Source organism: Mustelus asterias, unplaced genomic scaffold (genome assembly GCF_964213995.1).
Source record: "Mustelus asterias unplaced genomic scaffold, sMusAst1.hap1.1 HAP1_SCAFFOLD_667, whole genome shotgun sequence".
NCBI classification, from domain to species: Eukaryota; Metazoa; Chordata; class Chondrichthyes; order Carcharhiniformes; family Triakidae; genus Mustelus; species Mustelus asterias.
This window is the reverse complement of record NW_027590616.1, coordinates 4,015-31,500: the sequence shown is the minus strand read 5'-3', so window position 1 is coordinate 31,500 and position 27,486 is coordinate 4,015. Positions and strand designations below refer to the sequence as shown.

Here is a 27,486-nt window from a genome sequence, read left to right as displayed (position 1 = left end):
CATATCCGCTCAGTTTTTCACCACACATTAACCGTTGCACATGGCATATGAAGAAATTGCCCAATTTACAGTAGCATACCTCATCTTGCCTAGTGTATTATATATTTCATTCTGCTTCTCAGAATGCACCTGGTGTATCTTCCCCTTCCCTAGCGGACCTGGCAGATTTTCCCTCCAGTGTATGCGGTTCAAATTAACCTTCCAGTACTGATTGTAGTACAACTATCGCACGATGGTTTACCTGAGATATCTCATGCCACCCCGGTGAGCCAGGCATTTTGGCAACATTTTATTTATTCATTTGTTGGGCATGCGCGCTTCGTTGGATGACCAGCATTTGTTGGCCGTCTCTAGTAGCAATTGAACCTAAATGATTTACTAGGCCATTTCAGAGAGGACTTGAGAGTCAGCCACGTTGGACTGGTATTGGAGTTACATGCAGGCCAGACCAGGTAAGGACGGCAGATTTCAATCCCAAAAGGATATTAGTGAATCCGTTTTTTTCCCGCAATTGGCAATGTTTCATGGTCATCAGTAGATATTTAATTCCAGATTTTTAAAAATTGTGTTCAAATTCCACCATCTACCATGGCGGCTTTGAATCAGGGTCCACACAACATGAGCTGAGTTTTTGGAGTAATACCAGTAGGCCATTCTAAAGTACACTTGAAATGAATTTCCAACTCCGTAATTCACTGTAATGGCGAGCAATGGAACGTGGACCAATGGATAATATTTCTTCCTCATCTACTTTCTAATTTGTGAGTGCAGGCGATAAATGGAGCTGTTGAATTATTGGGAATTGGTCCTGGTGCGTTCAGCTAAAAACATGATGGACTAGCTCTGCCTCTATAGAAAGAAGACCCTGCCTGCCTTGCTACTATATTGAGAATGTCCAGCCGTCCCTCTGCCATCATAGCGACAGAGAACGTCCTGATTGTCAACATAGCGAGAAGTCTTGCCCTCCATTACCATTATACGCATACATACCGTGTCAGTGTTATTACCATAGCAAAGCGGGCACCTTGTCTCTCTGCATTGCAACAATTTCTCATTCTCTAATGATAGTTGCAGTGTCTGCCATTCTCCCTTTCTTCAGAGTGGGAAATACACAGCAGTCTGTTGTTGCAGTGACAGACCGGTCCACATTTTGTTTAGCATGTGGGCAGCTCACTTCCTGCTCTGTCGCGATTGTGGTAGCTTGTGACCCCGTTAGAAAAAAAACATATGATGACAAAATTATCGATTGATCAGTGATTCAGTTCTTTATAACTTTGAATGCATTGAACAACAGAAATAAACGGATATTTGAGCACAATTTTCAATTGTTCTCTGAACATAGTCTGGGTCACAGCATAGATGCAAGTGTTTGTGCAGCAACCCAGCAGCTGCAACATGAAGCCCATTTCCTGCACAACATCACTTATCAGTACATAATTATCCATTAGATAATACATCCGCCTGCATACAGAAAACACCATTATAGCAGCCCACAACACAATGAAATTCAAAGAGATAACAAACAGTAAGATTATAGATTTCCGTCGACTATCTATCTCTGGGTCTTTGGAACTATCCCCGGTGTTTGCAGCTCGAAGTCTTCTACGGGCTCTGCTATTCACTATAATGTGCCTGATGGTGACAACATTGATCAAGAAAATCAGGACAAATGGTAAGCATGGGGTTAGAATGTGATGCAGAAACTCGACAATTATCCAAACTGGAGACGTCTGAACACTGAATGTTACCAAACAGAACCATGGTTTGTTCCTCATAAAGTATTCGTCGGACAACATAAAATACCAGAAGATGTTCTTGAAACAGCTCAGCACAACAACAGTTGCCAGAACCCCAGCAGCCATTTTCTCTGTACAATATTGATTTTTCAGCTTCTGGCAACAAATAGCAACACAACGATCAAAGGTGAAAGTCACAGTAAACCAAACAGAACAGTCAGTTGATGCATACAGGAGAACTGCATGGATATTACACACACGCATGGACCACAGAAAGTAAAAATGTTCCCAGTAAACAATTGGAATGTGTCTTAATATCAAATCGATAATAATAAGGAGTAGATCTGCTGTTGCCATGGCCAGCAGGTAGCGTGTGACAGATTTGGAGAGACCACATTTTCGAAAGGCTAAGATCGCAATCGTAGCTAAGTTCGCTGCAGGAGACAGAAAAAAAAGGGAAATTATACGTCAGGATGGGAAGAACATTAGTTTTAGTGACGACTTATCCACTGTCGTCAAATATATTACCTAATCCAGAAACATATTGAAGGGCTTTTAATTTGAAGAAACTACAAAGTCAGTTAAGTGGCAGAATGCAGAAGGGAGTGAGTGGCAAAGCAGAAGGTCCTGAAATCGTTGAATTGTTAACTTTTATCGTCCATTCTGTTCCTTCCTTGTCTTCTCCCTTCCTTCTCTTAAATTCGTTCCCTCCCGGATCTCGAGTCCCAATTGCTGAATTCTTGTGCCTTGATCTACCACCATTAGCCAGTGAACATATCATGAAGCGAATCACACTGCTCCCTTGGTTACAGCAGTATCTTCCTCCACCCGTTGCTCAAAGGTTCTATTTGGAACGTGATAGGCGAGGCTACATCCCCATTTAATGTTTTGAGCTGAACGTAGATCCCTTGAATGTGTGCATCATGCCAAGTTCAGGTAATTTGTTTCCTGATTCTCTGCAATATGCAATTTCATTCATTTTTAATTAAAATCATTGACCTCTGATATTTCCTCAACACTCCTCAGACGGATTCTTTACCAATTTACCGCATCTGGCCCGCCCAACGTGACACATCCAATGGCCTCATACCCCCAATACAGGATTTCTTTTTTGTCTCGTTCCCTCGAGGCTTCATATCCCAACTCTCCACCTGTACACCATGCAAACTGGCAATAGCGACAGCGCTGAGAAGCAGTGGGTACGGGTTTGTTGGTCGATTGCGAAGTTGTCGATGGAGGCAGAATTTTCTTTAGAGATTCTCTATGAGGCAGGTTGAAGAATGACTAAAGCTGAGACAGGAGTGTGCGACGGAGCACTGGTATACACATGAGGTGGCGTTTGATTTCCTGGGGTGAATAGGTCGGAGAGAGAGAGAGCCTTTGATCCAGGGGGACCGCAGCTATTTTGTGTCGGGGAGGTGACGAGCCATCTGTGCAACTTTGAAGGGGGTCTATGATTCAGTTGCAGTTTAAAAGTAAGGGTCCAACGTGCATATGTGAGTACTCGTAATATACCCAGAGGTGCATCGCACAGCGTGTCTGTGTATTGGGAGGGGGAAGCGGGGTTGCATGGTTGTGTCAAATGAACAGTGAACGATTCGGTGTTCAGTGAGTCCTGGATGACTGCTACAGCTGTGGCAGCAAGTGACAGAGAGAGGTGAATATTGTGGTTGGAAACGTAGCACAGGAGTCTGTGGCTGAGAAGCCTGAGGTGGAGGGTGCAGAAGGCTTGTGATGAGATGTGTGGAACCCGAGATGCTGCGGCCGAACAGGAGTTGCGGTTTGGTGGGGACTGCCTGTTGGAGGTGGAGTGTGGTGTAGGAAGTGAGTGGAGAACTCTTGGTATGATGCTGCTATGACACCGCTGTAGTGAGCATGCCGGAACCGAGTCTGATTGCCAGGAATCAAAGTCGTGCACGGATTACAGAAGTTGCCATGCTGCTGGCGACTTTATGCAGCCAAAATGGCAGTCACATTGTGTGCCCTTTCTGGAGGTAATCTTGGATTAAGAGTAACCCCACAATATGTCCTGCCGATTGGTAAGTCCTGCTGCTTGATCAAAGATGTGGCCAGAGCAGCCTTTGAAGCCACGACGGCATGCTCTCATTCAGCAATGCAAAACGTGTGTTCATCTTCTCATCCATTCCAATTTCCCGTCTGACAAATCCCAATGCAGCAAATAGCGTGGAATTAAGAGCACTGCAATTTCCAGATGTTGAGGAAGTAACAAAAACGGTTGATGAAGGAAGGGCCGTGGATGTCGTCTATATGGATTTCAGTAAGGCATTTGACAAAGTCCCTCCATGGCAGGTTGGTTAAGAAGGTTAAGGCTCATGGGATACAAGGAGAAGTGGCTGGATGTGTGGAGAACTGGCTTGGCCATAGGAGACAGAGGGTAGTGGTCGAAGGGTCTTTTTCCGGCTGGAGGTCTGTGACCAGTGGTGTTCCGTAGGGCTCTGTACTGGGACCTCTGCTATTTGTGATATATATAAATGATTTGGAAGAAGGTGTAACTGGTGTAATCAGCAAGTTTGCGGATGACACGAAGATGGCTGGAATTGCGGATAGCGAAGAGCATTGTCGGGCAATACAGCAGGATATAGATAGGCTGGAAAATTGGGTGGAGAGGTGGCAAATGGAGTTTAATCCGGATGAATGCGAAGTGATGCATTTTGGAAGAAATAATGTAGGGAGGAGTTATACAATAAATGGCAGAGTCATCAGGAGTATAGTATCACAGAGGGACCTAGGTGTGCAAGTCCACAAATCCTTGAAGGTGGCAACACAGGTGGAGAAGGTGGTGAAGAAGGCATATGGTATGCTTGCCTTTATAGGACGGAGCATAGAGTATAAAAGCTGGAGTCTGATGATGCAGCTGTATAGAACGCTGGTTAGGCCACATTTGGAGTACTGCGTCCAGTTCTGATCGCCGCACTACCAGAAGGACGTGGAGGCATTGGAGAGAGTGCAGAGAAGGTTTACCAGGATGTTGCCTGGTATGGAGGGTCTTAGCTATGAGGAGAGATTGGGAAGACTGGGGTTGTTCTCCTTGGAAAGACGGAGAATGAGGGGAGATCTAATAGAGGTGTACAAGATTATGAAGGGTATAGATAGGGTGAACAGTGGGAAGCTTTTTCCCAGGTAGGAGGTGACGATCACGAGGGGTCACGGGCTCAAGGTGAGAGGGGCGAAGTATAACTCAGACATCAGAGGGACGTTTTTTACACAGAGTGTGGTGGGGGCCTGGAATGCGCTGCCAAGTAGGGTGGTGGAGGCAGGCACGCTGACATCGTTTAAGACTTACCTGGATAGTCACATGAGCAGGCTGGAAATGGAGGGATACAAACGATTGGTCTAGTTGGACCAAGGAGCGGCACAGGCTTGGAGGGCCGATTGGCCTGTTTCCTGTGCTGTACTGTTCTTTCTATGTTGGTCACCGGAAGTACTGGTGATGCACGTTTCAGCCCTCAAATTTCACATAGTTCTCCACTAATAGGCCACAACAACACAGACTGATCCCTCCTCCACCTCTCCCCGCCCCCCCCCCCCCCCCACCACCACCACCACTCCCACCCCACCCCGCCCGCTTCGCCCCACCCAGGTTTGTGTCATCTCGGAATACGATCTGTTTATTCCTATTCTCTTTTTTCCGGTCTGCCATCGAGTTCCGACCCTTCTCAATGCTCTTCCCTCAATCGCATGTGCTTCAACTTAACTTGCTGATCTCGTGTGTGGCACTTCGACGAAAGCCTTCTATAAGTCAAAACAAATGACATCCGCTGGCTCCTGTTAATGAAGTCCATAAGTTAAATCCTCCAAAATGTCTCCTAGATTTGCCAAGCACGATTTCCATTCTTTAGTTTGAATGCAAATTGTATATCATGTTCGATGCACAAAAGGGGTATAATCACCTCGGTACGGACATGTCAGATGGTAGTTTAGGTGAGGACAATTCAGTATCTGGGGCTTTGCTGCTTTGAGCAGTAGAGATTAGTTGAGAATTTGATACAGAGTGTAAAATTTTCAAGTATTTAAATTAAATGAAGAGTAAATGTTGGCAGTGGCTGTAATGGCGGATTTGGAATGCAATTTCCGATCGGTTCCTGGAATCAGTTCCGTTGGTCGATTCTAATTTTGAATTGTTAAAACATTTGAAGATTTAAAAATGCAGAGATATGGGAAGGAGCCAGGCTGTGAAGAACCTGATAATATTCGCTGCTAACCTATTATCTGCTTACATGACACTTGCTTCCATATAACTTTCCAATGTTCGTGTCTTCCTAAAAATTACATGATTAAGTACAAGTTAAAATAATTGCTGCCAATGTAAAAAAAAAGACGTGAGTAAATGTCGATTGCATCGTGGTTCATACATTGGTCTTGCAACAAAAAAAGAGCGGAGACAAGATTGACTGTTTTGTTTTATTTTCATGGGATCGTTTGGGTTACTGTTGGTTACACTAATATTCTGGTGCATGGTGATAGCTTTGTATAAGTTTGAAGTTTTCAGATTGCAGGGAATGTAAATACATCAGCATTGGAAATTAGAGTTACACGTTGAGAAGTATTAGGCATTGTGTTATCCTTTACAGGAGAGGCCGTGAGGACCATCGAGTCTGCATCGACAGGACTACACTAAATCTGCACTAATGTCACATTCCAGCACTCGGCCCAAAGCCTTGAGTGTTATGCCATGTCAAGTGCTCATTTTAACACTCATTAGCTGTTGTGGGTTTGCCCACCTCTGTGACTCTCCCAGGAAGTGCAATCGAGACCCTCTGGGTTGTAACATATTTCTTCAAATCACCTCTAAACCTCCTGCTCTACACTTTGAAATGACGTCCCTTCGTTACGGACATTTCAGCTGAGGGGAAAGCAGCTTCATACCCATCTTATCTACAACGCTCATAATCTTGTGCAGTTCAATAAGGTTACCCTCAGCCTTCCCTACTCTAAATAAAACACAATGAGCCTATTCAACCACTCTTCATTCCCCAAATTCTCCATCCCGAATACATGCTTGCAAATATCATGAACACCCTCTCCGGTGCGTTCAAATCCTTCTGGTAGTGAAGCAAACCGAACGACACATGTACTCCATTTGTGACCTAACCAAAGAATGGGCATCTCCAATATAACCCTGCTATTCCTATAGTTTATGCCACTATCCACTACAGGTCGTCTATCGCCACAAAATGCCCAAATAGAAGCCATCCCCAGGGCCTGCTCCCCACGCTGGAACACCTGGATAGCAAGGGCATTTATGGCAGACTCCTATTTATGAAAAACATCTCAACCTTTCAGACCATTGTTACTCCAGAACCCATCTCCAAACTCCGTGGACAGGGGTTCAGCTCCTCCATCTGTGACAGGATCGTAGTTGTTCTAACACAGAGACCATAAACAGGAGGGAAAGGCAACAATACCTGCTCCAAGATTTTCCTCAATATTGATGTCCCTCAAGGCGGTGCCCTCAGCCCCTTACTAAACTCATTATAAACCAACGAGCATCTGGCCAATTCACCCCCCAACTCGATTTTCAAGTTTGCTGGTAACTCAATAGATCTCAGGCAATATCAGATGGAGTGCATGAAAGAGATAGACCATGTGGTGAAATGGTGCGGCGACAATAATCCCTCCCTCGATATCAACAAAACGAAAGAGATAGTCATCGACTTCACGAAGCATATTGGAGGACATGCCCCTGTCTGCATCAACTGGGAAGAAGTGGAAGTGGCCGAGTTTCAGGTTTCTCGGTGTCCACATCACCAACTACCTGTCCTGGTCCCGCCACACATTGGTTACAGTTACGAAAACCCACCATCACCTCTACTTTCTCAGAAGACTAACGAAACTTGTCACGTCCGCTACAGCTCTTACCAGCCTTCACAGAAGCACCCTAGAAAGCAATTTTTCTCGTCACATCACAGCTTGGTATGGCTCCTGCTCTGCCCAAGGCCACAAGAAACTACAAAGTGTTGTGAACGTAGCCCAGTCCATCACTCAATCCCGTCTCCCATCCATTGGCTCTGTCGACACTTCCCGCTACTTCGGAAAAGCAGCCAGCACAATAAGGACCTCATGCACCCGGACATTCTCTCTTCCAACTACTTCTTACATCTGGAAAAAAGACAAGCACTCCGGACATCCCTCTTTTTTTCTCAGTGTTGAGTGCCCTGCAATTCAATGCATACAAGCTTATCGTGTTGTTCCTTCCAAAGTGAATCACATGTAATTTTCAATTTTAAACTCCAACTGCCAATCATCTGCCTGGATGTCCAACCAATCTATGTCTTTTGGCAATGCAAAATCTACTTCTCCACTTTTCCAGAATTTTTCTGTCATCTGCTCAACCCACCCCAAAAGACATTCTGGTCTGCATTGTTTACTTATGTCATGACCAATTTGCGACACAGCACTGACTCCTGTGATATGCCACTGGCCACCGGCCTCCAGTCACGTGAAAAAATTTCTAACAGCACCCTTTCGGCGGAATTTTACGAAACAAATTGAGCAAGGCTCAACCCAGCCCCCTGCAACCCCCGAAATAATAACGTGGCCCGCAACTGAACGCAAGAACAAACACTGCCAGTAAATAGTGCGCCCGCCCCGCAACATCCATGGCCCAGATCGATCACCACCCTCGACCGATCACATTTAGAATGGCAGTGGGGCCCCCTCCCCGGGGCCCCTCCCTCTCCTCACCAATCACAGCTGCAGAGCGTCAGCGGGCACCGCGCTCGCCCACACCAATCACAATGCCGCCTTTCTCCCTGATCAGGCCGCTCCAGCATGGCAGCTCCCCTATTATCCCAAACTATCCAGACCCAGCCCCCATAGCACCATCTTCAGACGCAGCCCCTGGCACGACCCGACGAGCATTGCAAATGTGCCTTGTGGGCATTTCCAATGTTCCATGATGGCCAGGCCAAGGGGTTCTCTCCCCTTACCCTCGGCTTCCCCAGGGGACATCAATGGTCTCCGGTTCTACCGGTGAGGGCAACGTGACTGTTTCCTGTTCATGTGAAGCAAGCATTTTCCTCGCCGGAGAGAAAATCTCCTTGCAAGGCCACAAAGGCAACCAAGCTGACAGAAAGGAAAAGTTGTGGTGTTCCATTGTTCATTAAATATGCTATTGATACGACATTGATGAAATATATGAGCATCGATGATGTGGAACCTAAATGCGTTGAGTTACAAAAAAAACAAGGGGTGAAGACATTGATGGGCGTGATGTACAGACCATCAAACTGCAGTGGCAATATTGGGAAAAGCATGAGACAGGAAATCCAAAATGCAAATATTAAAGGAGCTTCTGTGATATGGGAGAATTTAGTCTGCATATCGAGTGGGAGAATCAAATTAGACACAGTAAACTAGCAGAGGCATTTCTGGAGTGCATACGGGATGGTTTTCTGGAGCAATGTGTTGAGGAACCAAGAAAGGATCAGGCCTTATTGGACTGGGTGTTGAGCAGTGATAAATGATTAGTTTGCAATCTAGTTGTGAGAGAACCATTGGGGATGAGTGACTATCATATGGTAGTAATCATTGTCAGAGAAGATAGTGATGTTGTTGATTCTGAGATCAGGGTCCTGAATCTCAATAATGGTAACTAAGCTGGTATGAGGCATGAATTGGCCATGATGGATTGGGAAACATTCATGAAATCAAAGATAGTACACAGGCAATGGCCAACGTTGAATTAACGAATAGATGAACTCAAGAATTTGTTTAATCCTGTTTGGTGTAACAGTGGTAAAGGAATTGTGGCCAAACATGGCATAGAAGGGAAATAAGTAATGTATCAGATTCAAAGAAGATGGACACAAATTGGCAAGAAAAAGCAATAGGTCTGAGGATTGGGAGCAGTTTAAAATTCAGCAATGGACGACCAATGGATTGATTGAGAAGGGGAAAATAGTGTATGAAAGTAAGTTGGCGGTTGGTGGCGTTGTGGATAGTCCGGAGGGATGTCAGCAGTTACAGAGGGACACAGATAGGATGCAAGACTGAGCGGAGAAGTGGCAGATGGACTTCAACCCAGATAAATGCGTAGTGGTCCATTTTGGCAGGTCAAATGTGATGAAGGAGTACAATATAAAGGGAAGGACTCTTAGTACTGTAGAGGATCAGAAGGACCTTGGGGTCCGGGTCCATCGGACTCGAAAATCGGCCCCGCAGGTGGAGGAGGTGGTCAAGAATGCGAATGGTGTGCTGGCCTTTATCAATCGAGGGATTGAGTTTAGGAGTCCGGGGATAATGACCCTCGTCAGACCCCACTTGGAGTACTGTGCTCAGTTCTGGTCGCCTCACTACAGGAAGGATGTGGAAAACATTGCAACGGTGCAGAGGAGATTTACAAGGATGTTGCCTGGATTGAGTGGCATTCCTGATGAGGATAGGCTGAGGGAGCTGTAGGATGAGAGGAGACCTAATAGAGGTACATAGGATGTTGAGAGGCATAGATCAGGTGGACTATCAGAGGCTTTTTCCCAGGGTGGTAATGGCTGCTACGAGAGGACACAGGTTTAAGGTGCTGGGGTGTAGGTACAGGGGAAATGTTCGGGGGACGTTTTTCACACATTGGGTGGTGGGCGAGTGGAATCGGCTGCCGTCAGTGGTGGTGGAGGCAAACTCAATAGGGTATTTTAAGAGACTCCTTGATGAGTACATGGGACTGAATAGGATGGAGGGTTATAGGTAGGCTGAGAAGGTAGGGATATGTTCGGCACAACTTGTGGGGCCGAAGGGCCTTTTTTGCGCTGTAGTTTTCTATGTTTGTTTCTATGTAACATAAAAAACACTCTGTAAAATCTTCTATCGGCATGCAAAGAAAAAAAGACTGACAAAAAAATAATGTCGGCACCTTACCATCAGAAATGAGAGAATTCATAACGGGAAATGAACAAATGGCTGAGCAATTAACTTCGTAATTTGCTTCAGTTTTCACAAAGGCATACACGAATAATGTACCAGAATTTCTGAGAGAAGCATGTTGTGGTGAGGAGCTGAAGGAAATCACCATTAGTAGATAAATCGTTTTGGGGAAATTGATAGGATTGAAGGTGGGTAAATCTCCAGGTCCTGATAATCTTCATCACGGACTGCTTAAGGAAGTGACTCTGGAAATAGGGAAATTGTAGATCCATTGCTGGTTACTTTTCAAAATGCTTTGGACTCTGCAATAACGTCTACAGATTGGTGGGCAGCTAATGTAAGCCCACTATTCAAAAAGGGAGGTAGAGAGACAACACAGAACTATAGGCCAACGCGGCTAACATCGGTATTGGGGATGTTGCCAGCGTCTGTTCTCAAGGATTTCATAAATCAGCATTTGGAAGGTAGTGGTATAATAAGGTACATTCAGCATGGATTTATCAAAGGGAAATCATTCTTGCAAATCTATTGTAATTCCATGATGAATTAACAACTAGATGTGAATGAGGAGAACCAGTGGATGTTGTTTATTTAGTCTTCCAGGTTTTCGAGGAAGTCTTACATAAAAGATGGCAATGTAACTTTAAAAGCACACTGCATTGCTGGCAATGTCTTGAAATGGATAGAAAGCTGGTTTGCAGAGAGGAAGCAAAGAGTTGGCATAAATGAGTCTTTTTCTGATTGACAGTCAGTGACTTATGGGGTTCTGCAGGCATTTGTGCTGGGACCTCAACTTTTCACATAATATGTTATTGATTTGGAAGAGGATTCTAAATGCCTTGTCACCACATTTGTTGGTGATACAATTTTGGGTGAGAGGGTGAGCTCTGAGAATGTTTCAGAAATGCTTCATCGTGATTTTATCAGGCTGAGTGTGCATGGCATATGCAGAATAATGTGAATACATGTGAGGTCATCCGCGTTGGTTTCACCAGAAGACCAATTATTCCTTGAATGGCTATAAATTGAATACAAAAGGAGACCTTTTCAGTCACTGAAAGTAATTACGCAGGCACAGCAGACAGTAAACAACGCAAATGCTTTGTTGGCCTTCACAGCGAGAGGTTTTGAGTACAGGAATAGAGACGCTATACAGCAATTGCAATGCGCTTTGGTGAGGCCAAACCTGGAGTGCAGTTTTGCTGTCCTTATCTGACGAAGGATGTCCTTGCTAGTGACGGAGTAAAGTCAAGGTTCAGCAGGCTAATTTCTAGGATGACAGGCCTGTCATCCAAGGTGAGATTAAGTCGGTTAGGATTATATTGACTGGAGGTTACAAGAGTGAAAGGGGATCTCATAGAGTCTTATAAAATTCGAACAGGATTAGACAGGATAGATTCAGAAAGAATATTCCCAATGGTGGGAGAGTCCAAAACTAGAGGTTACAATTTGAGGATACGGGGGAAACCTTTTAGAACTGAGGTGAGGAGAAATTTCTTCACCCGGAGTGTTGTAAATATGTAGAATTCATTACCACATAATGTAGGTGAAGACAAAATATTGTTTGAAATCTAGATGGAATTAGATATTGCTCTTGGGGCTGAAGGGATCAAGGGATTTGCGGGGTAGTGGGGATCAGGATATTGAATACGATGAGAAGCCATGATCAAGATGAATGGCATTGCAGGATCGAAGGACCGAATGGCCTACTCCTGCTAATGGTTTCTTTGTTTCTATGAGCCCAGACGGTTGAGCGCCAGGTTCACGAAGAACATGCAAATAAGCATTATAATAAATATAAATAAATAAATCAGTTTTTCACTGGAAATGTGCGAGAGGCTGGCCGCACAGAAAATCCAATGCGGGGAAGATCAGAAAAGTCGAGAAAACGACACGATGACACTGTCGTTAAAACTGCTGCCTCACAGTGCCTGGGGCTCGGGTTCAATTCCGGCCTTGGGTCACTGTCTCTGTGCAATTTGCACTTTCTCTCTGTGTCTGTGTGGGTTTCCTCCGGGAGCACTGGTTTCCTCCCGCAGTCCAAAGATGTGCAGATTAGGTTGATTGGTCATGATAAATTGACCCTTTTGTCAGGGGGATAAGCAGGGTAAATATGTGCGGCGATGGGAATAGGCCTTGTGTGGAATTCTGGTTGGTACAGACTCAGTTGGCCGAAAGACCTCTTCCTGAACTGCAGAAATTCTATTCTTTGAAATCGGGCATGAAGATGAGTTCTTGCCTCTCACATGATTTTACCGGCTCGCCCATTGATGGACGGACCGAGCCAGTTAAATTGTGGCCTCTGTCTCCCAGCACTAATCATGTTTTTTGGATTCATCTTGCCAACGGATCGTGCATTACATGTGGAACTTACTTAATGCTTTTCTGAAATCCATATGAATTAAATTAATCACAGAACCTGCATCTACACACCAAGTCACCTCGTTGAAATATTCAATCATATTCGTTTGGCTTAATCTCCCTCCAGAAGGGCCATGAGACTTTCCCTGATCATAACTTCCCTCTGCAAGTGCAGATTAATCTTCTGAGACAGAATTTTCTCAATAGTTCTCCTATCATGACGTGAGGACCACACCCTGTAATTCAATCGGATATATTTACTACCTTGCTTAAAAGTGGAACCACATTCGCTGCCGCCTGATCCTCTGGCACCTCCCCTCTCACCTGAAGAAGGAGCAACGCTCCGAAAGCTTGTGGTACCAAATAAACCAGTTGGACTTAAACCAGGCGTTGTGAGACTTCGTTCTGTGCTTACGCCAGTCCAACGCCTGTATTCCGACATCATGATCTCCCCTGTGGTCAGTGAAGAATAAAGAATTTGGTTCAGCGCCGCTGCTATTTCATCCTTTACCTCCCACAGGCGCCTGGGACACAGCTTACCGGAGCTTGGAATTTGTGGACGTTTAAGCTCGCCAAAACATCCAATACCTCGTCATTCCTTCAGTCACGTTGTTAAGAAGGATACATAATCTATTTTCGAATTTACTACTTTTATCCTCCTTATTCAGAGTGAAGATAGATGCGACACACTCATTTTCACCTTATCAATGTTCTCTTGCTCCACTTGCAAAATAACAATTCGTCACTAATGGACTGCACTGTTGCCCAGGTTCTGTTCTCCCTCCAATAATACTGTCCTCAAAAGAGTGGCATGGTACCTAATAGTGATGAAGAATGCCTTAAGTTGCAGTCAGGGGAGGGTCTGATGAAATGGGAAGGTGGGAAGTCAGTTGACAAATGAAATTTATGGCAGGCAAGGGTTAAATGATAATTTTTTATGCTGTGCGCAGGAACACAATGCAAACACTTTAAAGTAGGTGCTGAGTCTCGGAGCCCGGGACTTAAATGCTCAGATCATTGGTTATTAAATGTCTCCTTGACAAAAAAAGTATTGCTTCTTGCGTGCTTTATGGAAAAAACATTCATAGAGTATGTAGAGTACATAGGGAGGAGGAGAGGGTGCAAAATATACTGTTACAGTCATAGCTAGGGTGAAGAGAAAGATCAGCTTAACGAAGGTAGGCTAATTCGAAAGTCCTTTGGCAGCAGGCAAAATTGTTAGAGTCCAGATTTAATTGCATAGAATGAGAGTAAAAGATAGAATTAAAGAGTAGGCTGCAGATAGCACTCAAGATGCCGCCACACTTCGGCCACCATTTTGAATTATAATTAATGAAAATTTCATACAATATAGTTTTCTGTTTCGGAACCGAGATATATACTGATCAGAGTTAAATCTTAGTTAACTGGCAAAAAAGAAACAGATCATTGTTTTAACAAAGTTGAAAGGGTGTGAAATGCGTTATCAAAGCTTCGTAAAACTCATTCAATAATACCTTCTGAGTACGGAGTTGACAAAATTATGAAAATAAAGATCACAATGCAGATTTCTAGAAGATCAGGAACTTAATAAATAAGAGCAGCATTTGGCCATTCTGCCACACAAGCCTGCATTCATATTGAATGAGATCATGGCTGATCTGAATGTGTTTGGAATTCCATGTCCCAGCTACCTCCGTGAACCATTGATCCGCTTGACTAACACAAAACCATCAAGTTTCACGAAAATAATGTCGCCGACACGGAGGGGGGAGGGGGTGGGGGGTGTGGGGGAGGGCGGTGAGGGGGTGGTACCTGGATTGCGATGTCTTAATCATATACGACAGTGACTTTCATGAAGGGATTCACAAAATGCGAGAATTGAAGTTTTTTTTAATAGTGTCACAAGTCGGCTTCCATTTACACTCCAATGAAATTGCTGTGAAAATCGTCACACTCGTGCCTGTTTAGCTAACTGAGGGAGATTTTCGCATGGCCAATGCATTCAACCAGCACGTCTTTCGGACTGTGGGACGAAACCGTGGCATCGGAGGGAACCTACACAGACACAGAGAGGAAGTACAGACTCCACACAAATTGTGGCCCAAGGTGGGAATTGAACCCGAGTCCCTGGCACTGTGAGGCAGCAGTGCTAACCACTGTGCCACAGTGGCGTGCTGAAAGCAAAACACAGACGTCTTGGGATTGAATAGTCGACAGGAATTCATTGCATTACTTTCCAAAGAGATTAGATTGGCACCCAGGACTACAGAAAATCATTATGTGCTGCAAGGCAGAACACAGCCACAAGAAAAAAAAACATTCACAACACCTCTTCTAATTATCCAGCTGGATTTGCAGCTCATAAATTGCCTCAATTGCAGACTAATATGTTAAAATTACGGTGCAATGTTTCCCGAAGCTACAGAGCACGACTTAAGATGACAGCGACAAACACATGGGTTGAGTAAACATTGACAGACGGATTTGAAATTGGTTGAAATTTGTGCTTAAAATAAGACTGGGACCACTGCTTGCTTTCTTATACAGATCCCTGCTCATGCTGGCGAAGCATTGATGATGCAGCCAGAGTAATGCATTGTCCTGCAGGGGGATGTGCCGAAGACGAACGGGACAACAATGCAGCTTGCAACGCTGTAAACCATAATTCCGTCACACCTTCTCCAGTGATGAGAGAGAGTGTGGAAATTGTACGCAAGGACAGATGCAGATTTAAGTCATTTTTTAAAGGGCATAATATCAATATTCTTGGAAATGTTTTGGAGAAATAAGGAAACTACTTAACTTAACGAGCAGCTGGCATGGACAGCTGTCTATATCATTCTGCATCAGGACAGTGACTGAACTGGTTTGCTGTGATTTCCACGACAGAGAGTCGCTTTCGGGATGGACTGTGGGTTATGAAGGCTTGCAACGGCCAGATGACTTTCGAATCATCGAGTCATTTTGTATTGAAAGAACAAAGGAGGATCTGTGCAGCATTCCCTTAAGGCAGAGTTGGGGCATGGTCCTTGTTTGATAATGTAGAAAAAGGTGGATTCTGGATACAACCCAACTTCAGATCAATTTTGGAGGTTGTGAACATTCTTTTTCTTGAGGTTCAGGCATTGGGCAGTTCGGGGGAACGGACATTGATGGGTAGGACACCGTTTCCGTGACCGGAACTTTAAAAAAATGCATCTGGTCGTCCCAAATAAAATGACAGGATCATTAAAAATATGCTATAATTAATGGAGGGATAAACCCACTTACCAGGGACGCCAACAATAGCCAGGATGGGATAGTAACCTGACTGAATAATCAGTAATGCAAAATAGATCCGGGTGTTTAATGACATCCAAGAATAATATGTAGAAAGTTGGTAAAGAGCTCCAGATAAACTCCTGCTCATCGATGGAACATTCAAATCTCTAATTTTCCAATTATGATCCATTGGTGTACAATTCCAATCTGTTGTGCTCATATTGGGGGTCATTGTTGAAACATTCAAATCCATTGTCCTCAGATTATGAGCCACTGTTTTAACATTCCGGTCTGTCAATCTCAGATTGCGATCTCTCATCGCCCTCCGTCTCCAGGCGCTGATTCCAGATATACCCAGTGGTCTCTGACAGCCACTATGAGAGAAGGCATTGAAAGGAGTCTCGTTTTAAAGAAGATGGAATCCCTCAAGGGAAACAAATAGGATTTTTTTTTCATTCTCTGAAAAAGCAGATTGAGTTAACCCCTTCCGATGAGACAAGTTTTCCATCACACACTGACTTCAATCTGTTAATCATTCTTGGATTTTGAAGTGACCCGAGGGGATTTGAGGAATGAACATGTTAGGGTATGACTGAAAGGGAGGCAAGGTGATAAGCACTGTACTGGCTTTGCAATAACACCGTGCTCTGTTTCCAGACATCATAATTAAGGATAAAATTATTCGTTTCTTCGAAAATATAAAATAATAAATGGCAAGCAGTATGGCTTCATTCATGGAAAAGTCATTTCTGGCGACCGTAAAGGACATCCGATGAACTAATGGAAAGGGTTAATGGCCATCGTGTTGTTGTGTTAGGCATGTGGACTCAGAAATGGCGTGTTATCAGCTGGAATTCAATAGTTGTGGTCGGCAAACTGAAACCCACACATTACAGAGCAGATGCGGTGTGGAAGTGATACTGATGAGATCAGAAATCAGAGAAGTGGCGGTTTGTTGCTAATCACTCAGGCCAAATGTATACAGTGGTTTCACTGGGATATTAAAGCACTGGATAAAAGCAATTTACTATGGAGGCTGGAGTCTGAAACCAGAAGGGAAAATGTTGGAAAATCTCAGCAGGGTCTGGCAGCATCTGCAAGGAGAGAAAAGAGCTGACGTTTTGAGTCCAGACGACAAAGGTTCTTTGACAAAGGGTCGTCTAGACTCGAAACGTCAGCTCTTTACCCGCCTGACGGATGCTGCCAGACCTGCTGAGGTTTTCCAGCTTATTTTCTCTTTTGGTATTAAAAACATTGCATTTCATTCAATAAATTGTACATTCTTTTGCATGAAGAAAATAATTGCAAAACATGCGAAGGAGGCGCCTGTCAACGCGGTAAAAAAAAAATACAGCGAGGGCGAAGTTGAAGGCCGTTGGTGAATTTAAACCGGATGTTAAAGTCAAAAGACACATGCAGCTTAAATTGCAATAACGTCTAAATGGAACAAATTGGTTAGATGTAATGATGCTCCTGGGAAATGAGTCGTATGTATGCTGGTGTTCCAAGTTGTAAAGTATGCTTCTTACTTTCTTCAAAACGTAAAAAGGCAAAGAGAGCAATGAAGACTAATTAAATAAATAAATCTGCAAACCTTATTAGTCATTAGACAGGCCGTCGCTAATTTCTTCGCAAACTCTGACAATGCACATGGACCAAGTGTCAGCATCTTGGAGAAGGTGCAGAAAAGTATTCTAAAATGGTCCAGGTAAGTAAGAGCTGTTAGCAAGGGTGTAAGTACGTCTCCCATTCTTACATACTGCACAATTGGAGTGGCTCATGCTTTATTGGTCATCACCTTCGCACAAATCTATGGTCGCCCTTTTGTTTGTGTAAGTCTTTGAATTAGCGTTTTTCTTCGACATAAGTAGGCGAAGATTTACTCACTTGGATAGGTCAGAAGAACCAGCATGAAACACAAGTTTCGCGAAGGCAAGCGACGTCACACACACGCGGAAGCTTTCTTTCTGTTCTTTCTTTCTCCTGCACGTCTCACCACTTTATTCATTCTCTGCTGAAGGAATTCATTTTGCTCTCTTCGCAACTCATTCCATCGCATCAGCAATTCATTCTACTATAACGAACTCTGTCCCAGCAGCTCATTCTGCTGCACCGAACCCTCATGATGCTGCCTCAGCAGCGCATTTGCTATTTAGAGCTATGGGGAGAAATCACTCAGGGCTACAGCTTTCCTCCTTCCAGTTTCAGCACAACCTTCAGTCAACACCGTTACAACCTCATACAGTTTATTAATGACTACTTCCTCACTGTCATTGACAGTAAGACATTGATGTTCAGGGGCTGCAGAATCTTCCTCTGCAAAGGCTCCTCAGCTCTTGATAGTTCTGGTTGTTCTTCCTCCATTACAGCAGCCGGGTCATCACTGGCCTCCCCCTTCTAAACACTGGATCATCCTGAACATCAGTATCAATGTCAAAAAACTCAGCAGGATACAAGGTTTCTCGCTCATTTGCCACAGATTCCGTGCTGTACTGCTGTGATGTACCAGCTTCCGTTACATCACCAGCAGATAGGATGGCCTGACTCTCAACCATGTTTCGCTGTTCTGTCATCATGGCATCCGTGAGAGTTAAAGAAAGCACAATTATTTTCCATCATCATAACTGTCGTGTGTGTCTATATAATCAATTGGCTTTTCGTCCGCCCTGACCAAACCCAATATCCCCACCATCACATATTCTGGGCGTTGACGAACCCAGCAGGTCCCAAGCATGTTCCTCCTGTGGAGTAATCTCCTTAATACACGCCAGTCTTCCTCCGGTCACCAAACTTTCCCATGCATTATGTTCAGGTGATCAATTATTTGTGGTATTAAAGGTATACAAATTATTTTATTGCAAACAATTTGAAAAGATGAGGTAGTTATGTTCAGATAAATGTGAACATATTTATTTTTTTCCAATTACAAATATATTTTTGTCGTTGGGCTAAAATGTTCTTTTCCATTGAAATTAGCACAATTATACATTTTTTACTAAAACGTCAAACATCAAAACGAAATATTCAAATATGAGAATAGCAATTGGATAATTCAAATAAAAAAGGTAGAAAGATTAACCATAACTGAATCAAAATAAGCAATTAAAAACGCAACATACATAAAAGGAAAAGTTGTTGAGGTGGAGGTGGAAGTGTTGGAGGGAGAGGATCGGGACACTAAATATTCTTGCGTTATCCATGGGGACTTCCCCGTCCACATGACCGATCTTCCTGCATCCCAGATGGAAGAGTATGTTGCCCAGCAACAACAGTCTCTGCAAAAGGGTGGCTGCTGGACAGAGAGTGCAGCAGCAGATCCTGTTGGCTATCCGACAGGAAGCAGAGAGTCGGAATACATGGGTGCTTTTCTGGTTGGCAGATGGTAACTAGTGGCGTGCCGCAGGGATCGGTACTGGGACCTCAACTATTTACCATTTATATCGACGATCTGGAGGAGGGGACTGTGTGTAGGGTAACAAAGTTTGCAGACGACACAAAGATAAGTGGAAAAGTGAATCGTGCGGAGGGCGTAGAAGGTCTGGAGAGAGATTTGGACAGGCTGAGTGAGTGGGCGAGGATCTGGCAGATGGAGTATAACGTTAACAAATGCGAGGTTATTCACTTTGGAAGAAATAATAGCAAATTGGATTATTATCTAAATGGAATGACATGACAACATGCTGCTGTGCAGAGGGACCTGGGGGTCCTTGTGCATGAGACGCAAAAACCCAGTCTGCAGGTGCAACAGGTGATCAAGAAGGCAAATGGGATGTTGGCCTATATCACAAGGGGGATAGAATATAAAAGCAGAGATGTCTTGCTGCATCTGTACAGGGCATTGGTGAGGCCGCGGCTGGAATACTGTATGCAGTATTGGTCCCCTTATTTGCGGAAGGATATATTGGCCTTGGAGGGAGTGCAGAGAAGGTTCACCAGGTTGATACCAGAGATGAGGGGTGTTGACAATGAGGAGAGGCTGAGCAGATTGGGTTGGTATTCGTTGGAATTTAGAAGGCTGAGGGGGGATCTTATAGAGACCGATAAGGTAATGAACGGGCTGGATAGGGTAGAGATGGAGAGATTCTTTCCACTTACAAAGGAAACTAGAACTAGAGGGCACAGCCTCAAAATAAAGGCAGGTCAGTTTAGGACAGAGTTGAGAAGGAACTTCTTCTCTCAGAGGGTGGTGAATCTCTGGAATTCTCTGCCCACTGAAGTGATGGAGGCTACCTCGTTGAATATGTTTAAATCACGGATTGATGGATTCCTGATCGGTAAGGGTATTAGGGGTTATAGGGATCAGGCGGGTAAGTGGAACTGATCCACTTCAGATCAGCCATGATCTTATTGAATGGCAGGGCAGGCTCGAGGGGCTCGATGGCCTACTCCTGCTCCTATTTCTTATGTTCTTAGATGTCACCTCTTTATTCATTATTATCTGCTGAAGGACCTCGTTTTCCTGTCTCAGCTGCTCATTTCACTGCAGCGAACTCTCACGATGCTGTCTCAGCAGCTCATTTGCCATTTGGGGCTCCTGGGGGACACCATTCCGAGCTGCATCTTGGTCATTTCACTTGCGTCGGAAATCATCCTTGTTATTGAATTTTACAACACCTTCTGCAAAGCTGCGAGGTGACTACTATTTATGCAAAGCATACTGAAATCTTTACTTTGAAAGTGATTTTGTTCGTTTTAATTTTTCATCCAAAACGTTACATACCCATCTGAAAGCATCAAATCATTACTTTGTTGCGACAGTGATCTGCAGCCACTTCACTATCTGCAGACACCAATGTTTCAATTTCGTTCCAAGCCATAGCTTGTATTTTCCTTGCTGGCTTTGATTTACCATTGCACGAGGTTTGAACTGTGTTCTACTTCATGCAAGAAATTTTCGAAATCATGGTCAAAGACATTCTGAGATCTCTTTTCTTCCAGCAAACTTTTCACTAACTATATTCTGACTTTAAACACAAAATGTACTTAGAGTAATACCACGCATATTAGAAAGGTACATAACAGTAATATGATGCAGATTTAGGGCGACACATTGGCACTGCTACCTCACAGTGCCAGGGGCCCACGTTCAATGTTGTCCTTGATTTGCTGTCGGTGTGCAGTTTGCACGTCCTACCCATGTCGGCATGAGTTTCCTCTGGGTGCTCCGATTTCCTCGCACAGTCCAAGGAGCTGCGAGTTAGGTTGGTTGGCCATGCTAAACTGCCCCTTAGTGTCAGGGGTATGAGCAACGTAAATTCATGTGTTTACGGGCATAGAGTCTGGGTGGAAATGCTGTTGGTGCAGGCTTGATGGCCCGAATGGCTTCCTTCTTCACCGTCGAGATTCTATGTGTGAGATTTTCTGGCTGTGTTCACCCCGAAATTGAAAATCCCGCCTGAGGTCAACGGACCTTTCCATGGTCGCTACGATTCACGTGGAGGGTGGAATGGGGAAACTCGCCCCTCCAAATCTATTACTTTAAATAATGTGTTCACGACTTTAAAACAATTATGACATTTATTTATACATGTGAAATAATACTCGTGGTCAATCATTAGAATTGGTTTAAGAATGAGAATTCTAGTGAACCAATAACAGTCTATTAACTACTTCAAAGTTGTAGGAAAATAACTCAAGTGCAAGTACAAACACATTCCTTCCATAAGAGCAGGGGACTCCGTTTTCAATGTCAAACTGTCTTTTTAAATCTGGACCTCAATGGACGTTTCTGGGTTGCTGTGTCATAAGGGGTCCTGGGTTGGAATATTTTGCGATGTGCTGGGGCCTGTTGCGATGGCTGCGCTGAGGGTCCCAGTCGGCTTCACACATCGGGAGTTTCGTTCGAGCTGCTCAGGAAACGTCAATATTCAATTTTCTTTCAATTTTAGGCGGACCGTCGGCGATCAGAGGTTATGGGGCAATATTGAAATGCGAGATAATTATAACTGAATAGCATCATTTAAGGAAACAAAGCCAAAACATACTGATGATAAAGCCCATATTAAAAAGATACCGCTTCAGCAGCTTATTTATTGCATCAGACCAGTGCCATGCTGCACAGTGCAATTAGAGCAAGAGCATGAACATGATAATGTTGAAGTACAGGGTGCAGTGTTGGAGGGAGAGAGGGTCCCTCATGGCGGCCAGTGACCCGTGCCGGTTCATGTGCCTCCTGCATTCCTGATGGCGCTGCATCTGATCCAGCAGCAATTGTCTCTGTACGTGGCAGCTCCTGGCCAGATGATGCAGTATGAAGTGCCACCATATTCTTGATAACCTGATGATGGCGCACACTGTGCTGTTTCAGCGGCTCAATTTGCTGTAATGGAATGTCATTATGCTGTCTCACAAACTTGCTTCAAAACCTGTATGTGGTGAGTATTGACGTCAGCAGCGCTTTTCAGCTGCTGGGAGACATGTCTCAAGGTTTCTTCTTGGATCCTTGCTGTGGCCTAATAATTTTCAGCCCATTTACAAACCTCAAGAAACTGAGGATAACGGAATTATTCAGTGACCAGTATGAATGTGACATTAAGGAGGTGTGGGCTCTTCCATTGAAAACGCTGAAGGCTCCTCCCCGCTGAAGGCCCGGAGCCTTCCTTCAACACAGTAGCCATGTCAATGCAATTGTTGCAGTCCTTAACCGTTGCATTTTCCTGTATATCAATGTGGAAATCAGAAATATCATCCTGCTGCACGGCTCCCCCCTGGTCTGCTGCAGCTTCAGTGCTGCACTGCTGTGGTATGCTCGCTTCATATACTCTCTCTCATTCTTCAGTCGGGAAAAAGATGCATAAGTCTAAGGACACATGCCAACCGACTCAAGAACAGCTTCTTCCATGCTGCCATCTGACAACTGAATGGATTTACATCGCATTAAGTTGATCTTTCTCTACACACTGGCTATGGCTGTATCACTACATTTTGCCCGATATCCTTGCCTTCTGCATGAACGGTATGCTGGGCAAAAAGCAATATTTTTCACTGCATGCCAATACATGTGACAATAACAAACCAAATCAAAATTAAAGTTTGTTGCTATAGAGGAGGAGAGGCATAGAGGCTCATAACTGCAGGAGGTTGTTGAGCGCCTCATCATTCCTCTCGCTCTTCGAAGAACTTCAGAATTTACTGCAATCCCCGACATATCAGCAGATGACTGTAGAAAGGCAGTAGTCGTTTGGCATTGACTCTAGGAGGCTCTCGTTGGAGTGGAAGGGGAAGAGTTTCTGCGAATACTCCACCAGTCATGCAGCTAGGTCTCTGACTGCTACACGCCTGAGCTCGCATATGGCGGGAGGAAGATGATTAAATGCCACTGCTCTGTTTGACTCGGGCTTAGTTAGTGAGTAAGAATATGTTTTGTTTAGCTAGTGAGGGATGAACATATTTTTTGGAGAATTTGTTGTGCTGAGCTCTTTTGCTTATCAGACTGCTCCGGGAAGGATGATTTGGGCACCTGGATTGCTGTGATGTGGTGGGCTTGATGCAGTGACCTTCAGTGTTGTGTAATAAGTGAGTCCATGGATTTTTGTTATGCAGGAATGCTTTATTCTGCTGAGGGTATTGGTGGGCTTCCAGTTTTATGTAAAGCATCTGTTGTGGTGTATTTTCTGTTTTAATAGAGAGATTTTAGGGTTTATCGTGCTGACTCTGTTGCCAAATTAAACGGTATTTGTGGTCATGTGCATGTGCACTGCGGTTGTTTATATGACTGAACCAGTGGCTTCCTTTATCATTGAGGAGGACTGATTTACTTTAAGTAATTAGAATTAACTGAATTTTTCCTTTATCGCTGGGATTTCAAATCAGTACCAGTGCTAATAGGCTGACCGTCCCTAAAGTTGCCATAAAATGGGGCATCTGCAGGACAAAAAAGTGCATCTCAGAATGAAGTTTTGCGCTTGACAGGTCAATGCCTTTCAAATCGTTGTCGACAGTACCAAAATCAAAATTTTTGGATGGAACAAAGGTAAAGTTTGTCCCAGTTGGACGAGTGTTTTTTCTCGATCAAATGAACTTATTGTGAGAAAAGCCAGACACTATTGGGCCCCAGACATTACGTTTTCACTGTCCCTTTGGGTTCAAGTCTGTGCATTTGAGAAGTTATGGGCAGGATTGCATCTCCGAAAACTATGGCCAGGATAAGCTGTGAGAAAGAAGATGAAAGAGTGCAACATTTTGGCCTGGCAGCAGCAAGGCAAGATCTGTGCTCTGTGGCATAAACTGAAGAGTAAATCGTGCATGTCGACCCTGATATATCATGAGCGAAACATAATTGGTATCTACTTGGTTGTTTTCCACGAAACCGGAGTAACAACATCATCATCTATATATTAGGTTATGTATACATTATTCTGCCAGAGAAATAACAGAGAAAACGATCATTAGGTTAATGTAAGCTTTGCAGAATAAACCAGCTGACACAGTCCATCGAACCAACAGCAGCAACGTCGGTGTACCACACCTGATATGGGGTCAGAAAAAAAGAATACCAGAAGCTTCTCCACACAAATTTTCTTCTGCATTGTCAAATATGAAGAACATTTTAATGACATGTGGAAGAAATGATCTCTCCACCAAGTGATCATGCAAAGACATACATTTGAAATGTTCATACACAAGGGCCCACATTGCATCAACAGATCTTGAGGAACGTTGAAAGCCACTGAATTCAATCATCCATGAAGCAAGAGGAACATCATTTGGCATCCGAACATGAAAGTTGGATTTCGGCATTGTTTGCTAAGATAACATAATTCATTATTCCAAAAAAGAAAGCCATGATGAAGAACATACACTAAACATCTGAAGCACAGCATGACCTTCAGGCAAGCAGAACAGCCATGCCAGAAACGGAGATGCTATCCTGGGCAAAGGCAGATCAATTTATGTAAAAAAAAATCACTGCTTACAATGAAGAACGACAAGTTCAGTCAGACTGGTCCCAAAGCCCTGGCAACAACAAAGATTAGTTTCGGAGTCTAGCAGATGCTGAAGGACTCAGTGAAGAAAATAAACCAATTTCCCGCAATGCTTCTAAGATTGATGCCACGGAGTCCGGGCTTGACACTCGCTTCCAAATTCCTACCCCGACTGATTTACATCGAATCTTATAATCATCGGATCCCACAGTGCAGAATGAGATCATGACAATCTGCCTCATTGAACTCATAATGGGAAGCGGCCACCCAGAGAACAGTTGTAAACATGGAAAAGAAAGAATATTTGCTGAACTGCTCAAAAAAAGAAAGCGCCAGCCAGCGCAAGAATATTCAACGTGTTTACTTCTCTGTTGGAAGATAGGCTCTCATCCGCAGCGTGTACGTTAGGCAAAGTCACCTAACGACACACAATCAACGATGACAGAGCAAGCTGCATAAACACAACGTAGTTCTATTCTTAGCACCAGGAACATGTAATTTTATGCGAATTAGCAGAAGAGTCTCCATGTACCAGTGGAACAATGACACTCATGCGAACAGATGTGCTGTGGCTATGATCTAATCCATATACGAATTATTTATTTACTTTATCATATCTCAATTTGGTATTCAATGCTTTTAAAGAAGATGGTGCCTACACAATTGTGAGTACATTTTCTTTTCACACAAGCTGTTCAGCTTCATCCCGTCCTTCTATAACAACATACAATGCATTCCATAATTTCAATTCTCCCATTCCACTCAGACTAAGAATGAAAAATGAGGTGAAATATGGCCTCTGTTCCAGGCAGTTGTGTCATTTCTTTGCCTATGATTCCAATCTGTAGGTACGAAAGGCATTCACTTACTGACTCGGCCAGACTGTAAGCTCTGCCATCTGAAAAGACGTTCAGTGAAGGCAAAAAAGACATAATTTGACATCCTGAACAAATCAGTCATCAAGGCTGAAAATGTTGTAGTAGTCATGGAAACGTTGTGAAAAGTGCTCAGTGAGTCTCTGTCAGATAAATTGAACTGTTTCTTCCTAACTAAACTTGCAAGTCAAGCAGTGATGGTGAGGCTAGTTTTCTGTTTGTGTTTGTGCCCCTGATTAAACAAAATGAAAATCCACAGGAAGAGGATAGCCAATGCAACTAAATTGGGTTCAGGGTGAAATACATCACTACCCTTGAAGCAGAGCCCAAAGCACGGATAGGAAAAGTAGCCAATATCTTCGAACAAATCAAAACACGTGCGCAGGATAACATGGAGCTGACACTTAGGAACAATCTGCTGGTTCGTAACGTTTGCATTCCCAGCGCCAAATGCAATGGTTATGGAAGGTTGGCGGTACATAGCGGCCTAGAATTTAATTTCGCCTCCTTTCATTGGCTGGCTCACCACAGGTCTGCGCCGATTGAAAACCAATCACGAATTCAGAACTCTAACAAAGGGAGAACTCAGAAGTTTTGTGGGAATTATCATATAGAGACAACTTTGGAGGATCACGCACGGCCACTGGATGGAAGAATGTTTCAGACATGTGGCCTCCTATATGGAGAGATAGCCACAACAGACGTCAAAGCTACGGCTGAAGAATGCTGGAAAGAGGTTTACGGCTCTAAACGTCGACTAATGCGGAGTATAGTCAGAGAAAGAGGGAAACAGTGACACTTCATATGAGCTAGCATCCATCGGGACAATTGACAGTGACTGTGGGATCTTGGGAAAAGGCGCCGAGGTCCAACATTACTACCAGCCATGTCACTTGACAGCATCAGTATTGCAGTTTGTGGCAGGATCTGCCTCTCAAACATTTGTCTTGACAAACGCCAGGAAAGATGCAATTACTGACGAGAGGTCAACTAAAGGTATTGCTTCTTCCCTGTACCTTATCTCTCGGAGACAGAAAGAAGTATTTGTGGTCAGCAAATACATCGTAAATTGTTGCGTCCAGAATGAGACACATCATTCCAGCTGAGACCTAACAAGTCATCAGTAATATTTTAATCTGATATATTTTACCATATATCTCCCCTTACCTCCAACGTACGTTCTTTTTCGTTTCTCTCTTCCTTATGAACATTTCCAACTGCCACGATCCTGTTTCACCAATCTTTATCCTCAACATCCTGCATCCAACCCACTCACTGTTTATCACTTATGCAAAAAATGAAGTCATATGAAAAACGGCCCTTCCCCATTCACCTGTGATTCCTGTTTTATTGGAAGAAATAACATCTATGCGGATAATGCCCGTGCATCGATACATTGCAGTTTCCATGACAATTCCGTTACATTGCTCTTGATTGCACAACCTTTCGAAGACCATGCACATGACA

The 27,486-nt window shown here is 43.9% G+C and overlaps 1 protein-coding gene across 1 annotated transcript; it reads right to left on the bottom strand.

Annotated features, from left to right (window-relative positions):
- Positions 1–1,250: 1,250 nt before the first annotated feature.
- LOC144487243 (putative G-protein coupled receptor 139) lies at positions 1,251–16,314 on the bottom strand. The gene is made up of 2 exons (XM_078205327.1): positions 16,230–16,314; positions 1,251–2,170 (listed from the first exon to the last, which is right to left on the bottom strand). Exons 1-2 carry the CDS (start codon positions 16,312–16,314, stop codon positions 1,251–1,253), a joined length of 1,005 nt encoding a protein of 334 aa, XP_078061453.1.
- Between the last annotated feature and the right edge of the window lie 11,172 nt (positions 16,315–27,486).

Coding starts and splice junctions, on each gene's coding strand:
- LOC144487243 (XM_078205327.1), bottom strand. CDS start 16,314: ATGTCATTAAACACCCGGATCTATTTTGCATTACTGATTATTCAGTCA. Junction 2,171..16,229: donor GGCTATTGTTGGCGTCCCTG/GTAAGTGGGTTT, acceptor TGTCTCCTGCAG/CGAACTTAGCTACGATTGCG.